The sequence below is a fragment of the Muntiacus reevesi genome, chromosome 2 (genome assembly GCF_963930625.1).
Source record: "Muntiacus reevesi chromosome 2, mMunRee1.1, whole genome shotgun sequence".
NCBI lineage: Eukaryota > Metazoa > Chordata > Mammalia > Artiodactyla > Cervidae > Muntiacus > Muntiacus reevesi.
In genome coordinates this window covers 176,785,418-176,805,749 of record NC_089250.1, presented here as the reverse complement: position 1 = coordinate 176,805,749, position 20,332 = coordinate 176,785,418, and the positions used below count along the sequence as shown (strand labels likewise).

General features: G+C 60.0%; 1 protein-coding gene across 4 annotated transcripts in view; it reads left to right on the top strand.

The window, feature by feature from the left end:
* The window catches only part of TNRC18 (trinucleotide repeat containing 18), an 81,277-nt gene extending 61,266 nt beyond the window's left edge, over window positions 1-20,011 (top strand). For all 4 annotated transcript variants that reach the window (XM_065923737.1, XM_065923735.1, XM_065923736.1 and 1 more), the window contains 12 exons: window positions 2,728-3,149; window positions 6,799-6,951; window positions 7,204-7,345; window positions 9,063-9,180; window positions 9,626-9,701; window positions 9,868-9,976; window positions 12,435-12,551; window positions 12,924-13,088; window positions 13,395-14,701; window positions 17,791-18,027; window positions 18,132-18,206; window positions 18,523-20,011. In XM_065923737.1, coding sequence (XP_065779809.1) covers window positions 2,728-3,149; window positions 6,799-6,951; window positions 7,204-7,345; window positions 9,063-9,180; window positions 9,626-9,701; window positions 9,868-9,976; window positions 12,435-12,551; window positions 12,924-13,088; window positions 13,395-14,701; window positions 17,791-18,027; window positions 18,132-18,206; window positions 18,523-18,729 — 3,128 coding nt within the window. In that variant the 3' untranslated portion in view covers window positions 18,730-20,011. The remainder of the gene's footprint in view (window positions 1-2,727; window positions 3,150-6,798; window positions 6,952-7,203; window positions 7,346-9,062; window positions 9,181-9,625; window positions 9,702-9,867; window positions 9,977-12,434; window positions 12,552-12,923; window positions 13,089-13,394; window positions 14,702-17,790; window positions 18,028-18,131; window positions 18,207-18,522) is intronic.
* The last annotated feature ends 321 nt before the right edge of the window (window positions 20,012-20,332 follow it).

Genomic DNA, 20,332 nt, shown 5'->3' with positions numbered 1-20,332 from the left:
TGTTCAGTGATTTTATCACAAAAGGGTACTAGATTTTGTTCCTTTTTCTGTGTCTGTTGATGTGTTGTTCATGTGGTTTTTATGTTTTATCCTATTAATGTGGTATATTATATTGGTTTTGTAAAGAGTCAAACCAACCTTGCATTCCTGGCCTATGTCTCACTTGGTCATGGTGTATAATCTTTTCTGTATGTTTCTGCATTTTGTTTACATTTGCTTATAATTATGTCTTCTTGATGGATTGATCATTTTATCATTGCAAAATGTCCTTTTTTGTTTCTCAGTTTTTGTCTTAAAACCTATTTTATCTGATAATAGTAGAGACGTACCTCAGAGATAACATGGGTTTAATTCCAGACAAACACAATGTTGCATTTAGCCAATATTGCAGTAAAGTGAGCCACACAAAACGTTTTGGCTTCCCAATACATATAAAAGTTATGTTTATACTATATTGTAGTCGTAAGGATGCAATAGTATTCTGTCTTAAGAAAAAAGCACATGCCTCAGTTAAAAAATATTTTATTGCTAAAAATCGACAACCATCACCTGAGCCTTCAGTGAGTTGTAGTAACATCAAAGATCACTGATGACAGATACAACAAAGTAAAATAATATAATGATAATGAAGAAAGTTGAAATCTTGTGAGAATTAACAAAATGTGACACAGAGGCATAGAGGGAACAAATGCTGTTGGAAGAGTATTGCCCATAGACTTGCTCGACGCAGGGTTGCCACAGATCTCGAGTTGGTAAAAAGGGGCAGTTTCCGCAGAGCACGATTAAGTGATGCATGTCTGTACAGCCGCTGCAGCTCGACTTTGGTTATTATTCGTATCATATGTCTTTTTTTTTTTTTAATCCCTTGACTTTCATCCTATTTGTGTCTTATTCTTTTCTCTACTATTTGTTGTCTGTTTTCTTGGCCTATTTCTTTGTTCCTTTCTTCCTCCTTTCTGCCTGTTTTTGGGGCGAGGAAGCATTTTACTGGACACTGGCTGGGAATCCAGGATGGGGGTTCTATTCCCTGCTCCGGCCTGTCCGGCAGTGAGGCTGCAGCAAGATGCTTCCGTCTCTGCGGGCCTCATGCTTGTCCCCACCGCAGGGCCCTGACGGAGACTGCGTCCTCTGTTCCAGGCACTGCTTGTGCTCCCCCGCTGGGCTCGTAACTGTTTGTCTTCCTACCTGATCTTACCATGAGCCAAGAGGCTCCAACCTCCGCTCTTGCAGGCGAGTGTCCACTCCTGGTCACCGCCCTGCCCTGCACCGGCTCCCTGTGCAGTGCACCTGCAGTGTTCTGTGTGCGTCCAGGATTTCAGGTGGCTTTCTGCAAGGGGCCCGTCATCAGGTGGGATCTCATTCCCTCATACCCAGAAGCAGAGCTCACAGGCCGAGAGTGTCTTATGGCCTGCACCCTAATCAGCCCTGAAAGCCCCAGCTGCCTCTCCTGCAGCAGGAAGTCTGTTAACAGAAGAGGAATTAATAGGATCGTTATTCTTTGCAAGTGGTTCCTTCCCCTGGAGTGTGGCCCCTCCCCAGCCCTGCCCTTGCCACCGAGGCTGCATCTGTTGGGGTGATGGGTCTCAGCCTCCCACGGGAGCCTTTGTGGCCGGCTGCTGGCTGCCCAAGGGTCAGTAGGCCCCGAGGTTCAGCCCTGGCTTGTAGGCTGACCCAGGGCAAGGCCTTCTCTGGGGCGGTCAGCCCCCCACTGTCACAGACATCTCGTCCCTGGGCTCTGCCTGGAGGAGGCAGGCCCTCTTCATTCCCCTGATGGGGAGAGAAGCACCACTCATCCCCATTTAGAGTCTTTTCTTGGCCACCAGCTCTGGGCCAAGCACTGCATTGTACAATGCTGGGGCCTCTGGGAGAAGGTGGGGATCTGCTTCTGGGGGGGGCGGAGCCCGCCAGGATAGACAAACACAGACGGGACCTCTGCAGTGTGCCGTGTACCTGTGGTGAGGAGGGGTGACCCAAGGACTCCCCAGGGCGCGGAGTGGGTCTTCTCAGAAAGGAGGCTGCAGTAGTCCAGGTGGAGGGCAGGGAGAGATGGTGCTCTGGGCAGAGGGGCCAGAAGGAGTGAAGACCCAGGGGCTTAAAAGGACAGATGACAGCGGATGTTCGGGAGCGGTTGTGCGTTCAAGGAACCCAGGAGTTGGGGGGGGGGGTAGCTGGGGCTGCCCTGCAGTAGAGGGAGGTGGCCCCCTGGCTGTGGGGAGGGGCCGGGCCCCAGATCTGTGTGGGTTCTGGGGAGTCCTGTCCTCTCGAAAGGGGAGTGGGTGTCTAGGACCCTCCAAGTGAGAAGTGGCACCAGGACGCAGAGGCGAGGCCCTGCTGGGGCTCGGGGATTTTGAGCGGACTTTCCCGCCCGCCTCCCTTGGAGCTGCTGCCCATGCAGGTGTGGGCCGTCCACGGCTCACCCTCCCAGGGCTCCGGGATTCCCGAGGAGGCCCAGGAAGAGCCGGGAAGCTCACACATGCCCGGGCAGGAGACTCCACATTCCCAGACGGTGCTTCAGGCGCGAAGGGTCAGGAGCAGAGTATGGGCAGCTTGGGGGACTCGGGATGGGAGTGGGCCACAGTCCTCCTGACCTTAGGCCTCGGACTCCTCCCTGGAAGCGGCGGAAGCCTCCCCGGTGGCCCGGTCCCTGCAGCAGGGATGGGCGGGCCAGGGTGGGAAGTGGGGGCCGCAGAGCACCCCGTCCACAGCGCCCCCCTCACCTGCGTGCAGGCACGGAGTTCGAGTACACCGACTCGGAGAGCGAGGTCAAGGTGCGGAAGCGGTCACCCGCCGGGCTGCTGCGGCCCAAGAAGGGGCTGGGGGAGCCAGGTCCGGCCCTGGCCACGCCCAGTGCGCGGGCCCCCGGCCCCAGCAGCCCCGACAAGGCCAAGCTGGTGGCTGAGAAGGGGCGCAAGGCCCGCAAGTCGCGGGGCCCCAAGGAGCCGGGCCTGGAGGCAGGGCCTGAGGCCAGCGACGACGACCTGTGGACGCGGCGGCGCAGCGAGCGGATCTTCCTGCACGACGCCTCGGCGCCCCCCGCGCCCAGCAGCGCCGCGCCCCCCGCCACCAAACCCGGCCGCTGCGCCAAGGCCAGCCTGCCCAGCCCGCGCAAGGACGCCGGCCGCGCCAAGGACAGGAAGGACCCCAGGAAGGTAGGCCCGGGGCGGGGCCCCCCGGACCTCGGGGCCCAGCGAGGGGCTCAGACGCGCAGGGTGGCCGGGACCCCGGGGGGCAGCGTGCTGCTGAGACGCAGGTACCCGCCGAGACCTCCGTGGGTGGTGGGCGCTCCTCTGGGTGCCCCTCGACGGGCGTCTTTGATAAGGGCACCCAGCAGCCGGGCTAGAAGTGCCTGGTGTGAAGCGGTGGGCTCGGGCGGTGCTCCAAGGCCTCTGCGGGAACTGTCGCGCGCTCCGCGGCTGACTTCTGTCGGTGACAGAGGCTTGCCCGGAAGGAAAGCCTCATTTCTTGAGCAGGTAGTGACAATAGAGATGGGATTTTTTTTCCCCTGTCTGAGGGAACACCTGCTTTGTGAGAACTCTGTACTGATGAGGCCTGCTGCCCTTCCCGCTTCGGGTGGCTGCCTGCATACCTCACCGCCAGCTCACAACGCTGGTCTCTGGCTCAGGCCCCTTTGCCCCATGTCCCCCACACTACAATGTCATTCTTGAGAAAGCCACCCAAAGGGATGGGACTCGGTGTCGGCTGGTAGTGAGGAAGGGGCTGCATTTGAGTGGCATCCGCAGGGACCCCTTGTTCATGACCCCTCACGGCCGAAGCCACCTCGGGCTTTTCTGGTCCCTGGAGAGAAGGTGCTAGAATAATACATAACGATGGTAACCATACCGAGGGACCCACATGGGGTCAGGCATGTCCTAATCGCTCTGCCACGTACGCTGCATGTACTGGGGGAGGGACGCTCATGTCCTCTGCTGAAACACGTCTGACTCCAGCTCCCCCAAGCTGGCGCAGACCCCACAGGTGGAGACCCCACCCCACCCCACCCCCGAGGCCGGGCCCACATCCCAGGCGGTCACCTGTGCTCTTTAAATCAAGGATTTTCATGACCCCCCACCACCCCCGGGTCAATAATTCCCTAGAATGACAACTCGGGAAGACACTTGATTTACTGGTCCAGTTTATTGTAAAGGATGCAGCCCGGGAACAGCCAGGTGGAGGACACGTGTGGGGCACGGTGTGTGTGAAGGGGCGCCGAGCCCCGTGTCCCCTCCTCGGTATGTGGGCCAGCCCTGCGGTGCTCGGAGCCCCATTGCTGAGGGGTTTTCGTGGCTGCTTCATCCGGAGGCATGATGAAGAGCAGTCACTCAGGCTCCATCCAGCCCCTCGCTCCTCTTCCAAGAACGGGGATGAGGCAGCAAGGTTCAAGCTTGGGTCGTGGCTTGTCTTTCTGCGGACCAGGCCTCATCCTGAGGCCATCCACGGGCTCATCACGTGTCTCCTCCTTAGAACAGAAGATGCTCCTGTGACCCCAGAAATGCCAGGGCGCATAGAAGCGCTGTATCAGGAACACAGCAAGGAGTGGGGAGAGACCAAGTACATAATGCTTTTGACATCACAGTTGAGTCCTTACAAGGCCATGTAAGGCGGGTTTTACAAGCCGTGTAACGAAGTCTTACAAACTGCACCTCACAGGTAGCCCTGGAACCTTCCCAGTTAGCCTAGCGGCTAATGATCGTCAGAGCTGAACTTAGAACACTGGAGGTCTAGTGCCTGAGCCCTTAACCACAGGGCCCCCAGCCTCTCTGAGCCTTTCCCAAAAAGGCAGTTTCCGTTAGGAGAGGACCAGGGGCTCACCTGATCCCAGCCTTCTGACGATACAGTCAGAGATGGAACGGAACAGATTAACTGTCTAAGACGTCAGACACAGAGAAAATTGCTCTAGGGTCAAACAGAGTGCACAGTTTTGTGAGATGCACTTTTGGAGTTAGATCTTGTGCCTTCCCATATGCCATGAACTTTTTAGTTTACTTTTCTTTCATTTTTTTTTTAAACTCACTAAGTGACGGAATAGTATCCCACCATCTGGCCATCCCGTGGTTTTCAATATCTCCTGCCAACAGCCATGCTGGCCATCGGTGATTTGGTTGATGATGGTGTTTTGCCATGGTAATCATCCCAGCAATGGACATCTCTGCTCTGGCTACAGAACTTGGCACCTTTGGAATTCTTTTCTTTTTTTAAAAGAAGAAATGTTTCTTAGAAATGGGCTTTCTGGCTAGTGGGAAAGAAAGAGTTACCAGTTTTATCTTATTATAACAGTACTTGGATGATAAAGAAAAGGAAGAAAATTAAATTCCACGCAGTGATAAGTTTTTGCTGTTGAGTTCCCTTTCCTCCTGAGTGTGCAACTGCAAAGACATGCCCCATACGACAAGCTGTCTATTTAATAATAGAAGTCAGGTGGAAGAGGAGACATAACCACATGAGAAACTGTCCGTCCACTCCCAAGATGCCTTCTAATTTCAGAAATGGGAACAGGATTACAAGACGCATCAGAAATAAGAAAAGAGAGAGTGTGTGTGTGCACGCGTGCGTGTGTGCCAAGTTGCTTCAGTATATATAAACTTGTATATATGTATATAAACCTATATATATGTCTCCCCCCAAATAGAGGTTAAAACGAATGCATTTATCCTTGTAACATTCCCCACTTTGTTCCTTTTAACCCTGTTGGCTTTGAATCCCACTCGTCTCTTGTGGAAGCTGGGACTTCTGCTGCTCTCTCAGTATCATTTGCCCAGTCATCTTTTTTTCTCTGTCTTAATTTCCGTCTCCCCTGGCCCGTGACTTGGTCGTTGGTATCTGGCGCGCCGCTTCTGAAATGCACACAGTGACCCCCACCCTTGCCTCCCGTCCCCTCTGCGGCCTGAGCCCGCTTCCTGCCCCGAGTGTCATCGTGTGTTGCCCATGCTGTCGCCTCTCCCTTGGAACAGAGCCTTTGGCCCCTGGGATGGAAGCTTGTGACTGTATCTGCTGACCCGCCGGGTTGCTTTACATTGGGGTTGTTCCCACTCCTTTGCTCTGATAAGCGGAGCCTTGCACAGTCCCCGTGCACTGGCCCACTTTCCGTGCCCCCATTGGAGGGAGCATCCCAGATCCACCCTGGGGGCTTTGAGCTGGGTGTCCCCCACTGCTGGGGTGAGAGGAAGGTAGCCGCTGGTCCCCAGAAGCACCCCGGGCAGTGCGGACACGGTTCTGCACGCTCCTTCCAGGAATGTGTCTGCCTCACTGAGCGAGACTGTCATTATTCTTGGCGTCATTCAGCAGAGGGAAGAGCAGGCGGGCAGTCAGATGAATTTCAGGTCTCCACGTCAAGGCACCTTGGGCACCTGGTCACAATAAAAAGGGAGGCTTCTCCTCTGTGTCTGCCAGATACACTTGGCAGAGGATGGGGGGAGGAAGGTGGCAGAGGATGGGGGGAGGAAGGTTGCACAGTGGAATTTTCGGTAAATTCCCATCTGTGTTTAAAACAAGAAAGTACCGTGTATGCACAAATGTGTTTGCTTAGCCTGTGAGTTTACATGGTTGTGTGTGCTTGTGGAAAGTTCTGGAAAGGACACGCCACGCCGTTATTCCCTCTAGTCACCTCTGCGGTTGGTGGGATCGTTGGAGAGGAACTCAGTTATATGCATGTCGATATTCTTTTTTTTTTTTTATAACAAGTAATATATAGTGGTAATAAAGCAAGATTAAAACCAGAAATGCTTGCCGGGGGTGGGAGGGCGAGTGTGGGGCGTGGGCCCGTGCTGCCCTCTGACGGCCGCTCTCTGGCTTCATCCCCAGAAGAAGAAGGGCAAGGAGGCCGGGTCCGGAGCCTCGCTGCCCCCGCCCCGTGTTCCCGCCCTGCCTGCCGAGGCCCGGGCCCCTCACACCAGCTCCCCAGCCTCCGCCAAGAGGAGCAAGGCCAAGGCCAAGGGCAAGGAGGTGAAGAAGGAGGTGAGGTTCCCCGGAGGCCCAGGCACGGCGGAGTTGCTTTGCTTGGTTGACAGATGGGGGCGACCCTGCATGGCCCCACCCCCACCCCAAGATCCGTGTGCGGCTGGAAGTGCTCCCTCGGCCCGCTTTGTCCTCCCTCTGGCGCCCAGGTGGAATCTGGCTGCTCCCTGCACCACGCTGCATGGCAGCCTGACGGTGACCCCGGGCTTCTGACCGGGCCTCAGCCGTCGGTCTCTCCTGCTCTCTTCTCAGAACCGGGGCAAGGGGGGAGCCGTGAGCAAGCTAATGGAGAGCATGGCCGCTGAGGAGGACTTCGAGCCCAACCAGGACTCGAGCTTCTCCGAGGACGAGCACCTGCCCCGCGGCGGGGCGGCGGAGCGGCCGCTGACCCCAGGTGAGCGCCTGCAGAGCCGCGTGGGCCCCGGCCTGCAGTGTGGGGGTGCCGGGGGCTTCCCAGAGGCAGCTGCCAGCGGGGCCAGAGCGGGCCAGGCCGGGCTCGCACAGAGAGGGGGCAGGGTGACGGGGGAGACAGCATGTGCAGAAGCCCCGCGGTTAGACGGGAGCACGGTGCCTGAGGTGAGCTGCAGGAAGGCCGTGTGAGTCTGGGCTGCTCAGTCAGGGCGGGAGAGCAGCCTTGGACTGGGGGCAGGCAGGGCAGACCCCCTGTCTCGAGGGCCTCAGTGGGGCTTGGACTTCTTCCTGAACAGTAAGAGGGAGGTCAGCGTGGTCAGCTTGATTTCACGGTGTGCTCTTTGGCTGCTGTGTAGACAGGGAACTGGAGGGCTGGGGCAGGGGGTGGGGGCAGGAGGTTGAGTTAGGAGGCTGCTGGGGGATCTGGGTGAGCAGCGGTGGGGGTGGACCGCGGAGTGGGTCCAGGGATGGTGGGACCCCTGTGGGGGGAGCCAGGGGCACGTGGGTGGGATGGAGCATACGGGGGCTATGTAAGCAGATGGCGGGGAGGCAAGGCATGTGGACAGGTTTTGGCAGGTGGGGACAGCTGTCAGCGAGGTAGGTCACAGGGAGCCTTGGTGGCTGGGGTTTGGGGTGCCTGGAGGGCATCCCAGGAAGGTGACCTCCCAGGGAGATGACTTGGATCTGGGGATCTGTAGCTTGAGATTAAAGAGTGTGAATTGGTGGGGGGAGTGCAGTGAGAAGAGCCGGGCCAGCCCCGCGAAGCTTTGTCACCTGCTGAGGAGCGTATCTGTCAGCTGTTGCTGTGTGAGGACCAGGCACGCAGACTCAGTGATGGGTTGGGATGGGCTGTCAGCAGGACGGTGAGGTGTCCTCAGCTGGCTGACTCTCATGTTAATGGGGTGTCTAGTGGTCCACTGACAGCAGACACAGGTCTGCCCCACCTGGCCCGCTGGGCTGGCCAGGGCTTGTTCTCTCACGGCCCTGCTGCCAGAGGCTCGAGAGGGACCGGAAGGCCTCTGGAGGGAGGCCTCCCTTCAGATTCAAGTGCTTCTCCCCTCATCCACTGGCTAAAGTAGGTCACATGGCCATGCCAAAGTTCAAGAGGTGGGAAGCCTATTGCACCCACTGTGAGGCTGTGGCAGGGATGTGGGTGCAGGCAGGGACTGAGACCTGAGCCCGTCACTCCGTCCATCCCAGCCAGCGATCTGGGTTTCTCTGAGTGAGGTGACGGCAGTGAGGGGCTGGGTCCAGGGCCCTACAGAGAAGACTGGGTCCAGGAGGCTGAAGCAAGTGTGGGGGCCTGGAGGAGAATGGAGGGGAAAGGGAGCGGCAGCCTCGGGCTGGGGCCTGGTCAGAAGAGGGAGCCTAGCCGTGGGGGTGTTGCCGCCAGAACAGACACCGTTCCTGGTCAGGAAGGAGCTGATGGGAAAGGCTGGGGACTGCCATTGAGGGGCAGCAGTGGGGTCTGATGGCCCGGAGCCTCTGGCTGAGGCTCAGCGAGCGCTGGTCCTTGCATGGGCGTCACCTGGGTTCCCACCTGCCTGGGATCTTTGCGGACACTGGGAGGGGGCCTGTGCGCTGTGGGCAGGTGTGCGCGCGGGCACACTGCAGAGAGGGGTGACGGGGTGGCCAGGTGGGCCTGGGGGGGGTCTCGAGGCCGCCCCCTGCTCCAGCCCCACCTCACCGCCCGCCCGCAGCCCCTCGCTCCTGCATCATCGACAAGGACGAGCTGAAGGACGGCCTGCGTGTGCTCATCCCCATGGACGATAAGCTGCTGTACGCGGGGCACGTGCAGACCCTGCACTCGCCAGACATGTGAGTGGGGACGGGCCACTCTGTGCAGAGTCTCAGACCCCCGCCCAGAGCCTTGCTGCGCCGCTGTAGGCGCCTTGCCTCACCTCTCTGACCTGTGGCTTCCCTGCTCCCCCACCATAGGATGGGGGCTCGGGCAAGCTCAGAGGAAGCACACTCTGTGAGCGGGCCAGGGGTAGAGCGGACTCCGAGGTGGCCCCCAAGGTGGACAGGGCTCAGTGGGAGGGAGCAGGCGAGGCTGTGCTGGCCTTCCCTGCATCTGTGACCCTGCCTGGTCATGTCGAGGAGATGGGCCCAGAGTGGGGACACCTGCCCCAAGCTTGTGCAGCAAGTCAGCAACCCCCTGGCTTGCACACCCCATCCTGGTGGCCCGGGAAGTGGAGCTGGCGTGGACTGCGCGGGGTCCCGGGGGGCCTCTCGTCACCCCACCGTCGCCCCGGCTGTACAGATACCGAGTGGTTGTGGAGGGTGAACGCGGGAACCGGCCTCACATCTACTGTCTGGAGCAGCTGCTGCAAGAGGCGGTGAGGGCGGGGGCGGGGATGCGGGGCGGGGTGGGGAGGGGGCAGGGCTGCTGCCGGAGGCGGTGGGGGCGGGGTGGGGCGGGGGTGGGGGCGGGGCTGCTGCAGGAGGCGGTGAGGGCGGGGCCTGGGGCGGGGCCGGCCTGGCGCTCATTCCTCCCCTCCCCAGATCATCGACGTGAGGCCGGCCTCCACGCGCTACTTGCCGCAAGGGACCAGGATCGCGGCCTACTGGAGCCAGCAGTACCGCTGCCTGTACCCTGGTACCGTGGTCCGAGGTGAGAGCTGCCCCCGAGACCCTCCCAGCACCCCCTTTCCCAGTGTGTCAGCATGGATCCATTTGGTTCCTGAAGGCCAGCTCAGATGGACTTAAGTATAGAGCGTTGCACATGGTTGGAACCAGGACTGTTTCCTGGTGGCATCAGGACTCAGGGTTCCCGTGTCCGTCAGCTCTCAGCTGTGCTGGCTTCACTCCCCACTCCCGAGGACTCTCTGTCACCGTCTGAACAGACCCTGTCCTCATGAAATGCTCCGCTTTCCCATCTGAGTCCCAGGATGGAGTTGCACTGAACTAGCCTTGGTCACCTGGGTTACAGGTCTTACGCTTGTCCTTGCTAATGAGTGAGGCAGCTTCTTGGTTTTGCCTGTGGATTGGAAGAGACGGGAAGGTGGCTTCCCTAGGAAAGCTGACCTTGTGAGCAAAATAAGAGATTGGCAGCTGGGCAGACAAAGGATAACAGTAGCCCAGAAGATGTGGGTGTGGATGCAGCAGACAGAACGAGCAGGTGGGCAGGTGGTGGACACAGCTAGTGCAGAACCAATGCATCTGTGAACCAGGAGTCTGGGCGTGTGTTACAGCCCCAAGTCAAACCTGGGGGCCAAGGGAGTCCACCTGTCGGCCACCTAAGTCACCCGTGTGCCCAGGAGATGGGGGCAGGGCGCTGGGCTGGAGTCCCCTGACGACGGGAGCCGTGCCTCCCCATCCAGCTCTCCTGGGGCTCCAGCCTCCTGAGCCCTGGGGGCTGGCAGCTTTCCAGGCCTGCCTCGCAGGCATCACTTCTGGGACCTGCCCTTGCAGCCCTGCTGAGGATTCCACCTCACCTGTGCTGCATCTCGTGTCTGTCTCTTCCTGTCTCTTTCCCTCCTTGTGGCAGAGGACCTTCTCACGGCTTCCAGAGAGAAAGGATCCATGGGAGGGAAACTCCTCAAGTACAGTCTCCTTATTCTCTCCTGGTCTTTAGAGATAGTTGATCTGGGTATAAATTCTACATTGGAAATCACCTTCCGTTGCTTTCTCTGAAGTCAGCATTCTATTTTTATTTGGGTTCTGATGTTGGAGGTATCCTACACCAGGGTTATTCCTGAATCATCGCAGGAGACTTGGCACCATCCCCTTATTCCTAGATCTGGAATCTCGTGTGGTCTCTCTGTCTCTTTCTCTCCTCTGTGTCTCTCTCTGTGTGTCTCTCTCTGTCTCTGTGTCTCTGTTCCTCTCTGTCTCTTTTTGTCTCTCTCTGTCTCTCTCTGTGTGTTTTGTTGGGTATCTGGGGGAAGGGTGCTTTGGTTTGAAAGTAGATTTCCAATTCCTGGAGATTTTTCTTATGTCTCTTCCTGGAGAGCCTCCTCCCTCATTCGCCCTCTCTCCCTGGGTCTCACACTTGTCTGGTGGCCCTCTGCTGCTGTCTTTTGCCCATTATCATCTTTATCTTTTTGTTCTACTTTCTGGCAGATTTCCTCACCCCTGCCTTTTGGTCCTTCTATTCTGTTGCACTTTTGATGTGTCTGCTATTGTTTATAAAATTCCTAAAAGTTCTTTCTTATTCTTTGATTTTTTCTTTTTTCAGTGATCTCTTTTTGTTCCGTGGATTCCTCTTTTCCCTGAGGACATACTGTTTCCATTTTAGGTTTCTTCAGCTATTTCCTTCTGCAGTCCCCCTCCCCTCTTTCTGCAGGCTCCTGTCTGTACCTCTCTGTCCTTCCGCTCTCTTCTGCTGGAGGCTGTTCTTTCATCACTGGTGATGCTCAGCAAGGGGACTGGAAGCTGTGTGTGGGCAGGGCCTGACAGCGGGGGGTGCCAACTACCAGCGCTGGCGGCTCCTCTCCCACCAGCCTGCCCGTGGCGCCATCCTTCGGGGCCCAGGGCTCCGCATCCGGTGCCTAGAAGTGGGGTCACCATCCAGGGTTTGGACTTCACTGTCGCCCTGGTTGGCATGGTGCCCACCACCCTCTTCTGCTGTGCCCAGTGTCCTGGCATAAAGCTCGCCGCTGCCGTGTGACCCCCAGTCTGCCCAGTGACCCCTGCACTCCTGCCTGCAGGGGTGTGTGGCGCTCAGGAGAGGGGACCCCGGGGCTCCCCTTGGAAAGCTGGCTTCCTTCCCTGTGGCACAGCGGGCCTAGCCCGGCGGGGGTCCCGCTTGTCCACTCGGGTGTCGTCTTCCGAGAGGCCCGCGTTCTTGCAGCCGCCATCCTGCGGCCTGCTCCCTCTGCTGTGTGGTCCCACGCTCGTTGTTGTCACTCTGGGGAGGACCCTGGATGGGTGGACATGCCTGGCTGGACCAGGGGAGCCCACAGTTCTGGACCTGCCTGGCTCAAAGCCCATGTCCTGCTCCACCGCCCACCTGCCCTCATGCGTCCTGGACCTGGGGCTGCTCGCTGGCTAGTGTCTGCTCCCTCTGCCCCACGTCTGCCAGGGGGTGCAGGCCGCGGGCCTCCCCTGACCCCGTCCTCCTCCAACAGGCTTGCTGGGTCTGGAGGACGATGGGGACCTCATCACCGTGGAGTTCGACGATGGGGACACTGGGAGGATCCCCCTCTCGCACATCCGCCTCCTGCCACCCGACTACAAGATCCAGTGTGAGTGGTGATCTGGGTCCCCCCTGCCCTTTGACCAGTAGGAAACCCGGGCTTTGGAGGGGAGATGCCTCATCCTGGCTCCCTCGACTAGTCAGAGTTAGGACCGAGACACTGACCCAGAACTGCCATGGCTCCAGGGCTCCAGGGTGAATCCTCTGAAAGGACCATTAAAGCCACAGTCAGCCCTCCCCTGCTCATTTATTCAAGGAAGCCCCGCTGCATGCCGGTGCAGACCCCTGAGCTGCGTCCCTGCAGAGGGGCCTCCTGCCCGACCACGTAGCTGGTCTGGGCTCCGCCGCTCACGACAGGTGATGCTCCCGCAGCAGTCGGGGGTGGAGGCGGGCCTGAGCCGCTCTCTGTGCTGCCCCGCAGGTGCGGAGCCATCCCCAGCGCTCCTGGTGCCCAGCGCTAAGCGCCGCAGCCGAAAGACCAGCAAAGACGCCGGGGAGAGCAAGGATGGGGCCGCGCCAGGGTCTGAGGAGCCCGGCGCCAAGGCGCGGGGTCGTGGGCGGAAACCCAGCACCAAAGCCAAGAGCGGTATGTTTTGGGGGCCAGCCTGCCAGGACTTGGGGCCTGCCGCACTCTTGGGGTGTCTGCACAGAGACCCCCCGCCCGCCTGTGCAGAAATGCTGACAGGAAGCAGGCTCAGGGCACTCGTGGGTCTCTCAGAGGCAGAGCTGAGGTCCAGGAAAGCGTGTCCTTCCCGAATCCAGTGCAGGGTGCCCGGGGCAGCGCCACCTTGCCACCAGCACGTGGGGACAGCGGGCTGTGAGAGCCGCTCGGCCCGAAGCCCCGAGAGGCCCCCCAGCCCTGACTCTCGGGGCTCCCCCTCCTCTCTTGCAGACAGAGCTGCCGTCCTGGAGGAGGGCGGCTCAACAGATGACGTCCCCGTTACCCCACTGGCCCTGGAGCCCATCAGCACCCCAGGTTCCAAGAAGAGCCCCCCGGAACCCGTGGACAAGCGGGCCAAGACCCCCAAGGCTCGCCCTGCACCCCCACAGCCCAGCCCAGCGCCGTCCACCTTTGCCAGCTGCCCGGCTCCCGAGCCCTTTGGGGAGCTGCCGGCCCCTGCAGCAGCCCTGGCGCCCACCCCCCTTGTCACTGTGCCCATCACCATACCCGCCACCCGCCCCAAGCCCAAGAAGGCCCGGGCTGCCGAGGAGTCGGCCAGCAAGGGCGCCCGGAGGCCGGGGGAGGAGGCTGAGCTGCTGGTCAAGCTGGACCATGAGGGCGTGACGTCTCCCAAGAGCAAGAAGGCCAAGGAGGCCCTGCTTCTGCGGGAGGAGCCCAAGGGCCTGCTTAGCCTGGGCGGCTACACGCCAGCAGCCGGGAGCCCCGAGCCCAAGGCCGCCCGGCCCAAGGCCGCAGATGGTGACCTGGCCCAGGAGCCTGCGGTCGGGCTCGCGTTCGAGGACTCGGGGACCGCCAAGAGCCCGGACAAGGGCCAGGCTGAGCAGGACGGGGCGGAGGAGTCGGAGAGCAGCAGTGGCAGCGGTAGCAGTAGCAGCGACAGCGGCAGCAGCAGCAGCAGCTCCGAGACGGAGGGCGAGGAGGATGGCCAGGGCGGCGGGCGGAACTGCAGCGCCTCCAGCTCCAGGGCCTCGTCCTCATCCTCGTCCTCGTCCTCCTCCTCCTCCTCGTCCTCCTCGTCCTCCTCCTCCTCTTCCTCCTCCTCGTCCTCATCCTCGTCCTCGTCCTCCTCATCCTCCTCCTCCTCCTCCTCCTCCTCGTCCTCCTCCTCCTCCTCCTCCTCCTCGTCCTCCTCGTCCTCCTCCTCCACCACAGACGACGACTCCTGCAGTTCGGACGACGAGGCCGCCCCTGCCCCCGCCGCCGGCCCTTCCGCCCCACCGGCCCTCCCCAGCAAGGCGCCCAAGCAGGCGGGCAAGGCCCGCTCCTCGGCCCACTCCCCCAGCAAGAAGGCACCGGCGCCCGCGGCCCAGGCCCCCCCGCCGCAGCCCACGCCGCCTCTGCCGCCCAAGGCCCAGGCCGGGGCCAAGAGCCGGCCCAAGAAGAGGGAGGGTGTTCACCTCCCCACCACCAAGGAGCTGGCCAAGCGGCAGCGCCTGCCCTCCGTGGAGAACCGGCCCAAGATCGCCGCCTTCCTGCCTGCCCGGCAGCTCTGGAAGTGGTTCGGCAAGCCCACCCAGGTAGGTGGGGCGGGGGGTTGTCTTTCTCTGTCATCCCAGCAGCCCCATGGTGGAGGGTTGGGTCACGGCCGTGGAGTCCATGTGATTCCTGAGTCCTGCCCGTCCCGGAGCAGCGCTGCCCCCTGGTCCCGGGGACCCAGACCCACCCTCGGAGGCACCTGGTTGACCCACACAGTCCTGTGGCAGGCCTGCAGTGACCGTGCGGCTGGTCTCAAAGCCACGTGGCCTGAGTTTATTTGTCTTCACTTCATTTTCGGGCTAGCCAGGTTAGCAGTCGTAGCAGAGGCACTTCTTTCCCTCTTTGCAGGTCGAAGTCCAGGGCTGAGTCTCCTGGGCCTGGCTGGGTCCCTGCCCGTCCTGAGCTAGTCAGGGTGGCCCAGAAGGCCCAGCATTCTGGCTGACTGGGTCTGAGGCTCATGGCCACCCCTGTAGTGGGTGGGGGTCGGCTCTGCAGAAGGACCCCTCCTGGCCCACCCTGCGCCTTCTGCACACACAGACACTTGGACACGCACAGGCACACACCTGCATAGACATGCACATACGTGAAGCTTCTGTATGTAGAAGGGGAACAGCCCAGAGGCCACCAGTCCGCCCCGCACCCCTGGGCAGGAAGAGCTGGGGTCCTGGTCCATGGGTACAACTGGTCAGGTCAGGTTTGCCCACAGCATCTGCTGCCCTGAGTCAGGGTCCTCTGAGGCCGCGCGGGAGCCAGGCGCCCTGCTGGGTGTGGGCCTCTGTAATGCCGGTGCTGCCAGGCAGGCAGGCTTTAGGGGTTTGGTTCTCTGGTGATGTATCCAGACTAACTTGGGGGTTTCTGTCTTGGCAGCAGCCTTTAGAGCTAGCCACTGTGCTACCCAGGGGCGGTTGGATCCCCTGGGGTGAGGCAGACAGCTCTACCTGGCCCCAGTCTGAACCCCCAAAGGCTGTTTAGGATAGGGTAGGGGATCCCCCTTTGTCAGACAAGGGGGCGTCCTCCCCCACTCCCACAGCTCATGCTCTCCTTCCAACATCCGTGCCTTTGATTCGTCACCTGGGGTTGTCTTGGGCAGAAGATCTGCTTCTTGACCCTGCAGGGCGTGAGCTATCTGACTTTCACCCACCCCGGATTGTGGGCTCCAGGCTGAAAGCGCCTCTCTTGGCAAGGCCCCTACTCAAGACAGCAAACCAGGGTGTATGGATTCTTGTAGGGTCTTTGCTGATGAGCCACATGTGGACATCCCTGACCAGGCCCGCGGCTGATCCCGACAGACACTTATCCAGGGGTGTATCACGGAGCGGTGGTTTCTGAGCCAAGGACGGGCGCACCCTCACTGCCCTGCCCCCAGGGCGGTGGCCAGTCCTTACCTTAGCATCTGCTCCCTGCACATCCCAGTGTCACTGTTACTGAGTGCACTTCCTGCTGCAGAGCTCGGAGCACAGGGCCAAACTCTTAATAGAAAAGTGTGGTTTTCAGCTTCAGGTCCAGCTGGATCCAGCAGCCCAAAGGCTGTCTTCAGATCCCTCTCAGGCCTGTGCCCCCAGCTTCCGTTTCTCCTTTCTCTCTGTCCTGCGCTCCTCTTCACAATAGGCAGCCCTATAGCTTTCAGCTGACCTGCTAACTCAGAAGTGATGTGGAAAGGAAGGATCTTTTTTCAGGGTTCCAGCTAGAGTAGGTGGAGCCTCCTTTGGCTTAGGGCCTGAGCACACACCTGAACCAATCACAGTGGCCAGAAGGAGGATGGGCTGTTTGGATTGGCCAGATCAGGTCCCGTGTTGGCCACAGGGGCGGGGTCAGCCCCACTGGGCACCCCATGGATCAAGGGGGCATCTCTTTGAGTCTGAGGAAGGTAGCCATGGAGGCCTGAAAACATACCTGCTGTCAAAAATGAGCTGGCTTAGAGGTCTTAGCCATCCATCTCACCTTGAGTCAGTTTGTACCATGCCTTGAGCTGAAAATAATTTGAGCAGTTTACAGAACAGGCAAGAAAGTCTGTTATGGACTTCCCTCCTTGTCCAGTGGTTAGGACTCCCTGCTTCCACTGCAGGGGGCACAGGTTGGATCCCTGGTTGAGGAACAAAGATCCTACTTGCTGTGATGTGGCCAAACAAAAAAGTCTCAGGAGAGACTCAGTGAATTAAAAATAGAAAAGGGCCAGGGGGGTAAGGTAGGAAGCTTGCAGGTTTTCCTTGTTTATACAAAAAAAAAAGAACCCAAACAAAAAAAACCCTTTGACGCCGCCTAGTGGCCAATCCGAGAAGGGAGGGGCGGGTTTTAGGAGTCGGTTTGGAGGGAAGGCGCGCGGGCTCCACTGGAGGGCAGAGCAGGCTGCGCAGGCCTGGCTTCTGGGCAGTGTTGGCCTGGGGGCAGTGACTGGTCCCGGGGCTGCCTGGGACAGAGTTTGGGCTCCGATGGGTGGTCTGTTTCCTCCTTGGAGCCTGCACTCCGGTCTCTCCCAGCGCCAGCCGAGGTGGGAGCGCTGAGAGGGCGTCAGGGAGTGTGTGTTGCAAGAATTAAGAGAAATCCAGCCCCGCCTGGGCCTGGCAGCCACGAACCCAGGGCTGGATCCTGTCGGCCAAGCTCTGACCTCAGCCAGTGGCTTCCGTGGGGTAATGTGGGGGGCAGTCAGCCTTGCCTGGGGGTTGACACTGCCCAGGCCCCCCTCCCTGGCCCCTGGTAGAGCCAGCTGGTGCAGAGACTGCTCCGGGTGATGTGTGTAGATTGAGGCTGCCGGGAGAGTGATGGGCACTGGTTGTGTCGAGTGGAATCTGTGTCCTGTGGAGCGGAGATCATGGGGCTGAGGCAACCTTCCCATCCCTGTCTGGAAGTTGGGGGTCAGCAGGGGCCGGCTCTGCCTCAGGGGCTGGTGTCAGAACCCCAGCAGTGGGTGTGGCTGTAGGGCGGTGGCTCCTGCAGGGAGCGACCCTGGGGCCCTCCCCCCACCTGCATCGTCACCCACGTGGCTCTCAGCGCGGAGCCTTAGTTCATGTGAAGTCCCTGTTCTGCCACGGGGATGAGCGGGGGCTCCGGATCAGGAGCGCCTGCAGAACCCGGGGCCTGGGGTGGGGGTGGCGCACCCGCCCTGACCACCCTCCCCTCCATCTGCCCACAGCGCCGTGGCATGAAGGGCAAGGCCCGCAAGCTCTTCTACAAGGCCATCGTGCGCGGCAAGGAGATGATCCGCATCGGGGACTGCGCCGTCTTCCTGTCGGCCGGCCGCCCCAACCTGCCCTACATCGGCCGCATCCAGAGCATGTGGGAGTCCTGGGGCAGCAACATGGTGGTCCGCGTCAAGTGGTTCTACCACCCCGAGGAGACCAGCCCGGGCAAGCGCCTCCACGAGGGCCAGGTGGGCCGGGCTGCCCCGCTCTGGGGTCTGGGGGCCGGGTTAGGAGCCAGGGGTCAGGCAGGGCAGGGCCCAGGCTCACAGCAGCCCCTCGTCTGCGCACACAGCCCTGGGACCAGAAGTCTGGCCGCAGCCTCCCCGCCTCCCTGCGGGCCTCCAGCCAGAGGAAGGACTTCATGGAGGTAGGAGCGCGGGGGTGGGGCCTCCCGTGACCCCGCCCACTCCATCTCCCGAGCCTGCATCTCTGATTGCTGTCTCCCGGTCTCTGTCACCCTTGCTGTCTTCTCCCTCGGTCTCTGGGTGCGTCTGTCCCTCCCTCGGTGTCTCAGTCTCTGTGTCTGTCAGTCTGTCTGTCTCTGGGTCTGTCTCTGCCTCAGCCTGGATCCCTGTCCCACGGGCTCTGTCTGGTTTGCTGGCTGCCTTCGTCCTCCGTCCCCGTGTTTCTTGGGTTCCCTCTGGGGCTCCCCTGCGGCCCCTGATGCCACCGTGTGTCCGCAGCGTGCCCTGTACCAGTCCTCGCACGTGGACGAGAACGACGTGCAGACGGTGTCGCACAAGTGCCTGGTGGTGGGCCTGGAACAGTACGAGCAGATGGTCAAGACCAAGAAGTACCAGGACAGCGAGGGCCTGTACTACCTGGCGGGCACCTACGAGCCCACCACGGGCATGATCTTCTCCACCGACGGCGTGCCCGTGCTCTGCTGAGCTGGCGGCCTGCCCGCCCCACTGCCAGGGCTCGGCGGCCACGTGCGCAGGCCGTGTGCATGCAGGTGTGCCCGTGGACGCCCCCACGCGGCAGTGTGTACATGTGTGTGCCCGTATGCATGCACGTGCGTGCTCACATGTGCACACGTCCAGACCCCCTCCCCTCTGAGCGATCAGGGTATGGCTCTGCCAGCCCCTCGGGGCCCCCCAGCACCTTGTAAGCACTTGGCCAGGCCAGGCCCCGGGACCCTCAGGCCGACGCCAGCTGGGGATTTGGTGGGAGGGGGTGTCTGAGCAACCAGACTCATGCTTGCTCGGAGGTTCCCGCCGCTGGTGGGTCCTCCTGGTGCCCAGCCCCCTCAGCACAGCGCCCATCCTGAGCCTCCCACCGTGGGGCCGGGGCGGCCTCCTGACCCCAGCCTCACTGACCCGGCCGGGCCTGCACGGGCACCTGCCTGGGGTCCAGCCTCCACCCTCCACCCTCTCAGGATGGCCTGGACTCGGGGAGCAGAGCCAGGCAGGGGGGTGGTCCAGCAGCATTGGCCAGGCGCCAGGGGAGGGGGCTCCATGCCCTGAGGCCCCGGGGAGGGCCCACCCGCCGGTCCAGACCCTCACACTACAGACAACCCCATGGTGCTGAAGTCTCGTCCCCATGCCCGCAGGGAGGCGGCAGTTCTTAGCCTGTACAGTTTTATTGTACCAAGAGACTCTCCCCTGTATCATACGCCTTTAAATGGAGTCAACTTTTTAATTATATATATAAAGATAAATATATATAAATATATATAAATATAAACTTTTTAAAACTGTGAAAAAATAGCTACGAAATTATAAAAAAAAAAAGCGAACACATTCTGACGTGCAGAATATTATTTTTTATTTCCTGTTAGATTGTGAGTGTCTAGCACCCCGCTTCACGGGCCCCGCTCCTGTCCCAAGCACACCCCCCGCCCACCGCCCGGCCCAGGTGTACTGTACTTGCCCCCACGATGGAGAAGGACCTAGGGAGAGCAGAGGCTGAGCGGGGAGACGGCCCCACTCAGCCCACAGAAGCACTTAGCAGCCCCCGCACCTTCCAGGGGACGGGAGGCCTCGTCCAGACAATCTTAAGGGAAGGAAAAGCCAGACTTCGGTTTTGTTTTTTGGGGGAATTGTTGTTTTCCTTTTTTTTTTTTTTAAGTTTCTTTTGGAATTTTGTTTGTTGGCGAATTCTGTGTGATCTTTTTCATAAAAAGAAAAAAGAAAAAAAAAGAAAAAAGAAAAAGCTATAATTGGAAAAGTACGGTTGTCTGGCGTGGTTCATTTCGGGGGCCGGGGTGCACTTGGCGTTGGGACGCAGCTCTGGAGGGAGGCTGACACTTCCGGGAGGAGACGAATCAGCCAGTCTACAGGAAACAGGCAGCTCCTTAGCCGCACCGACGCTGGTCCGCAGACACGGTCAGTGGCTACCGGGCGGGGGCTGGCCTGTGTCCGTCAGTGCAGAGGGATTCCCCGGCCAGGCTGGAGTGTGCTGGGATGGCAGAGCGCAAGGACTTGTGAGCCCACCACAGTCACAGCTCTGCAGAAGAGTCCTCAGTGAAAAGGACCGGGACCTACCAGGAAG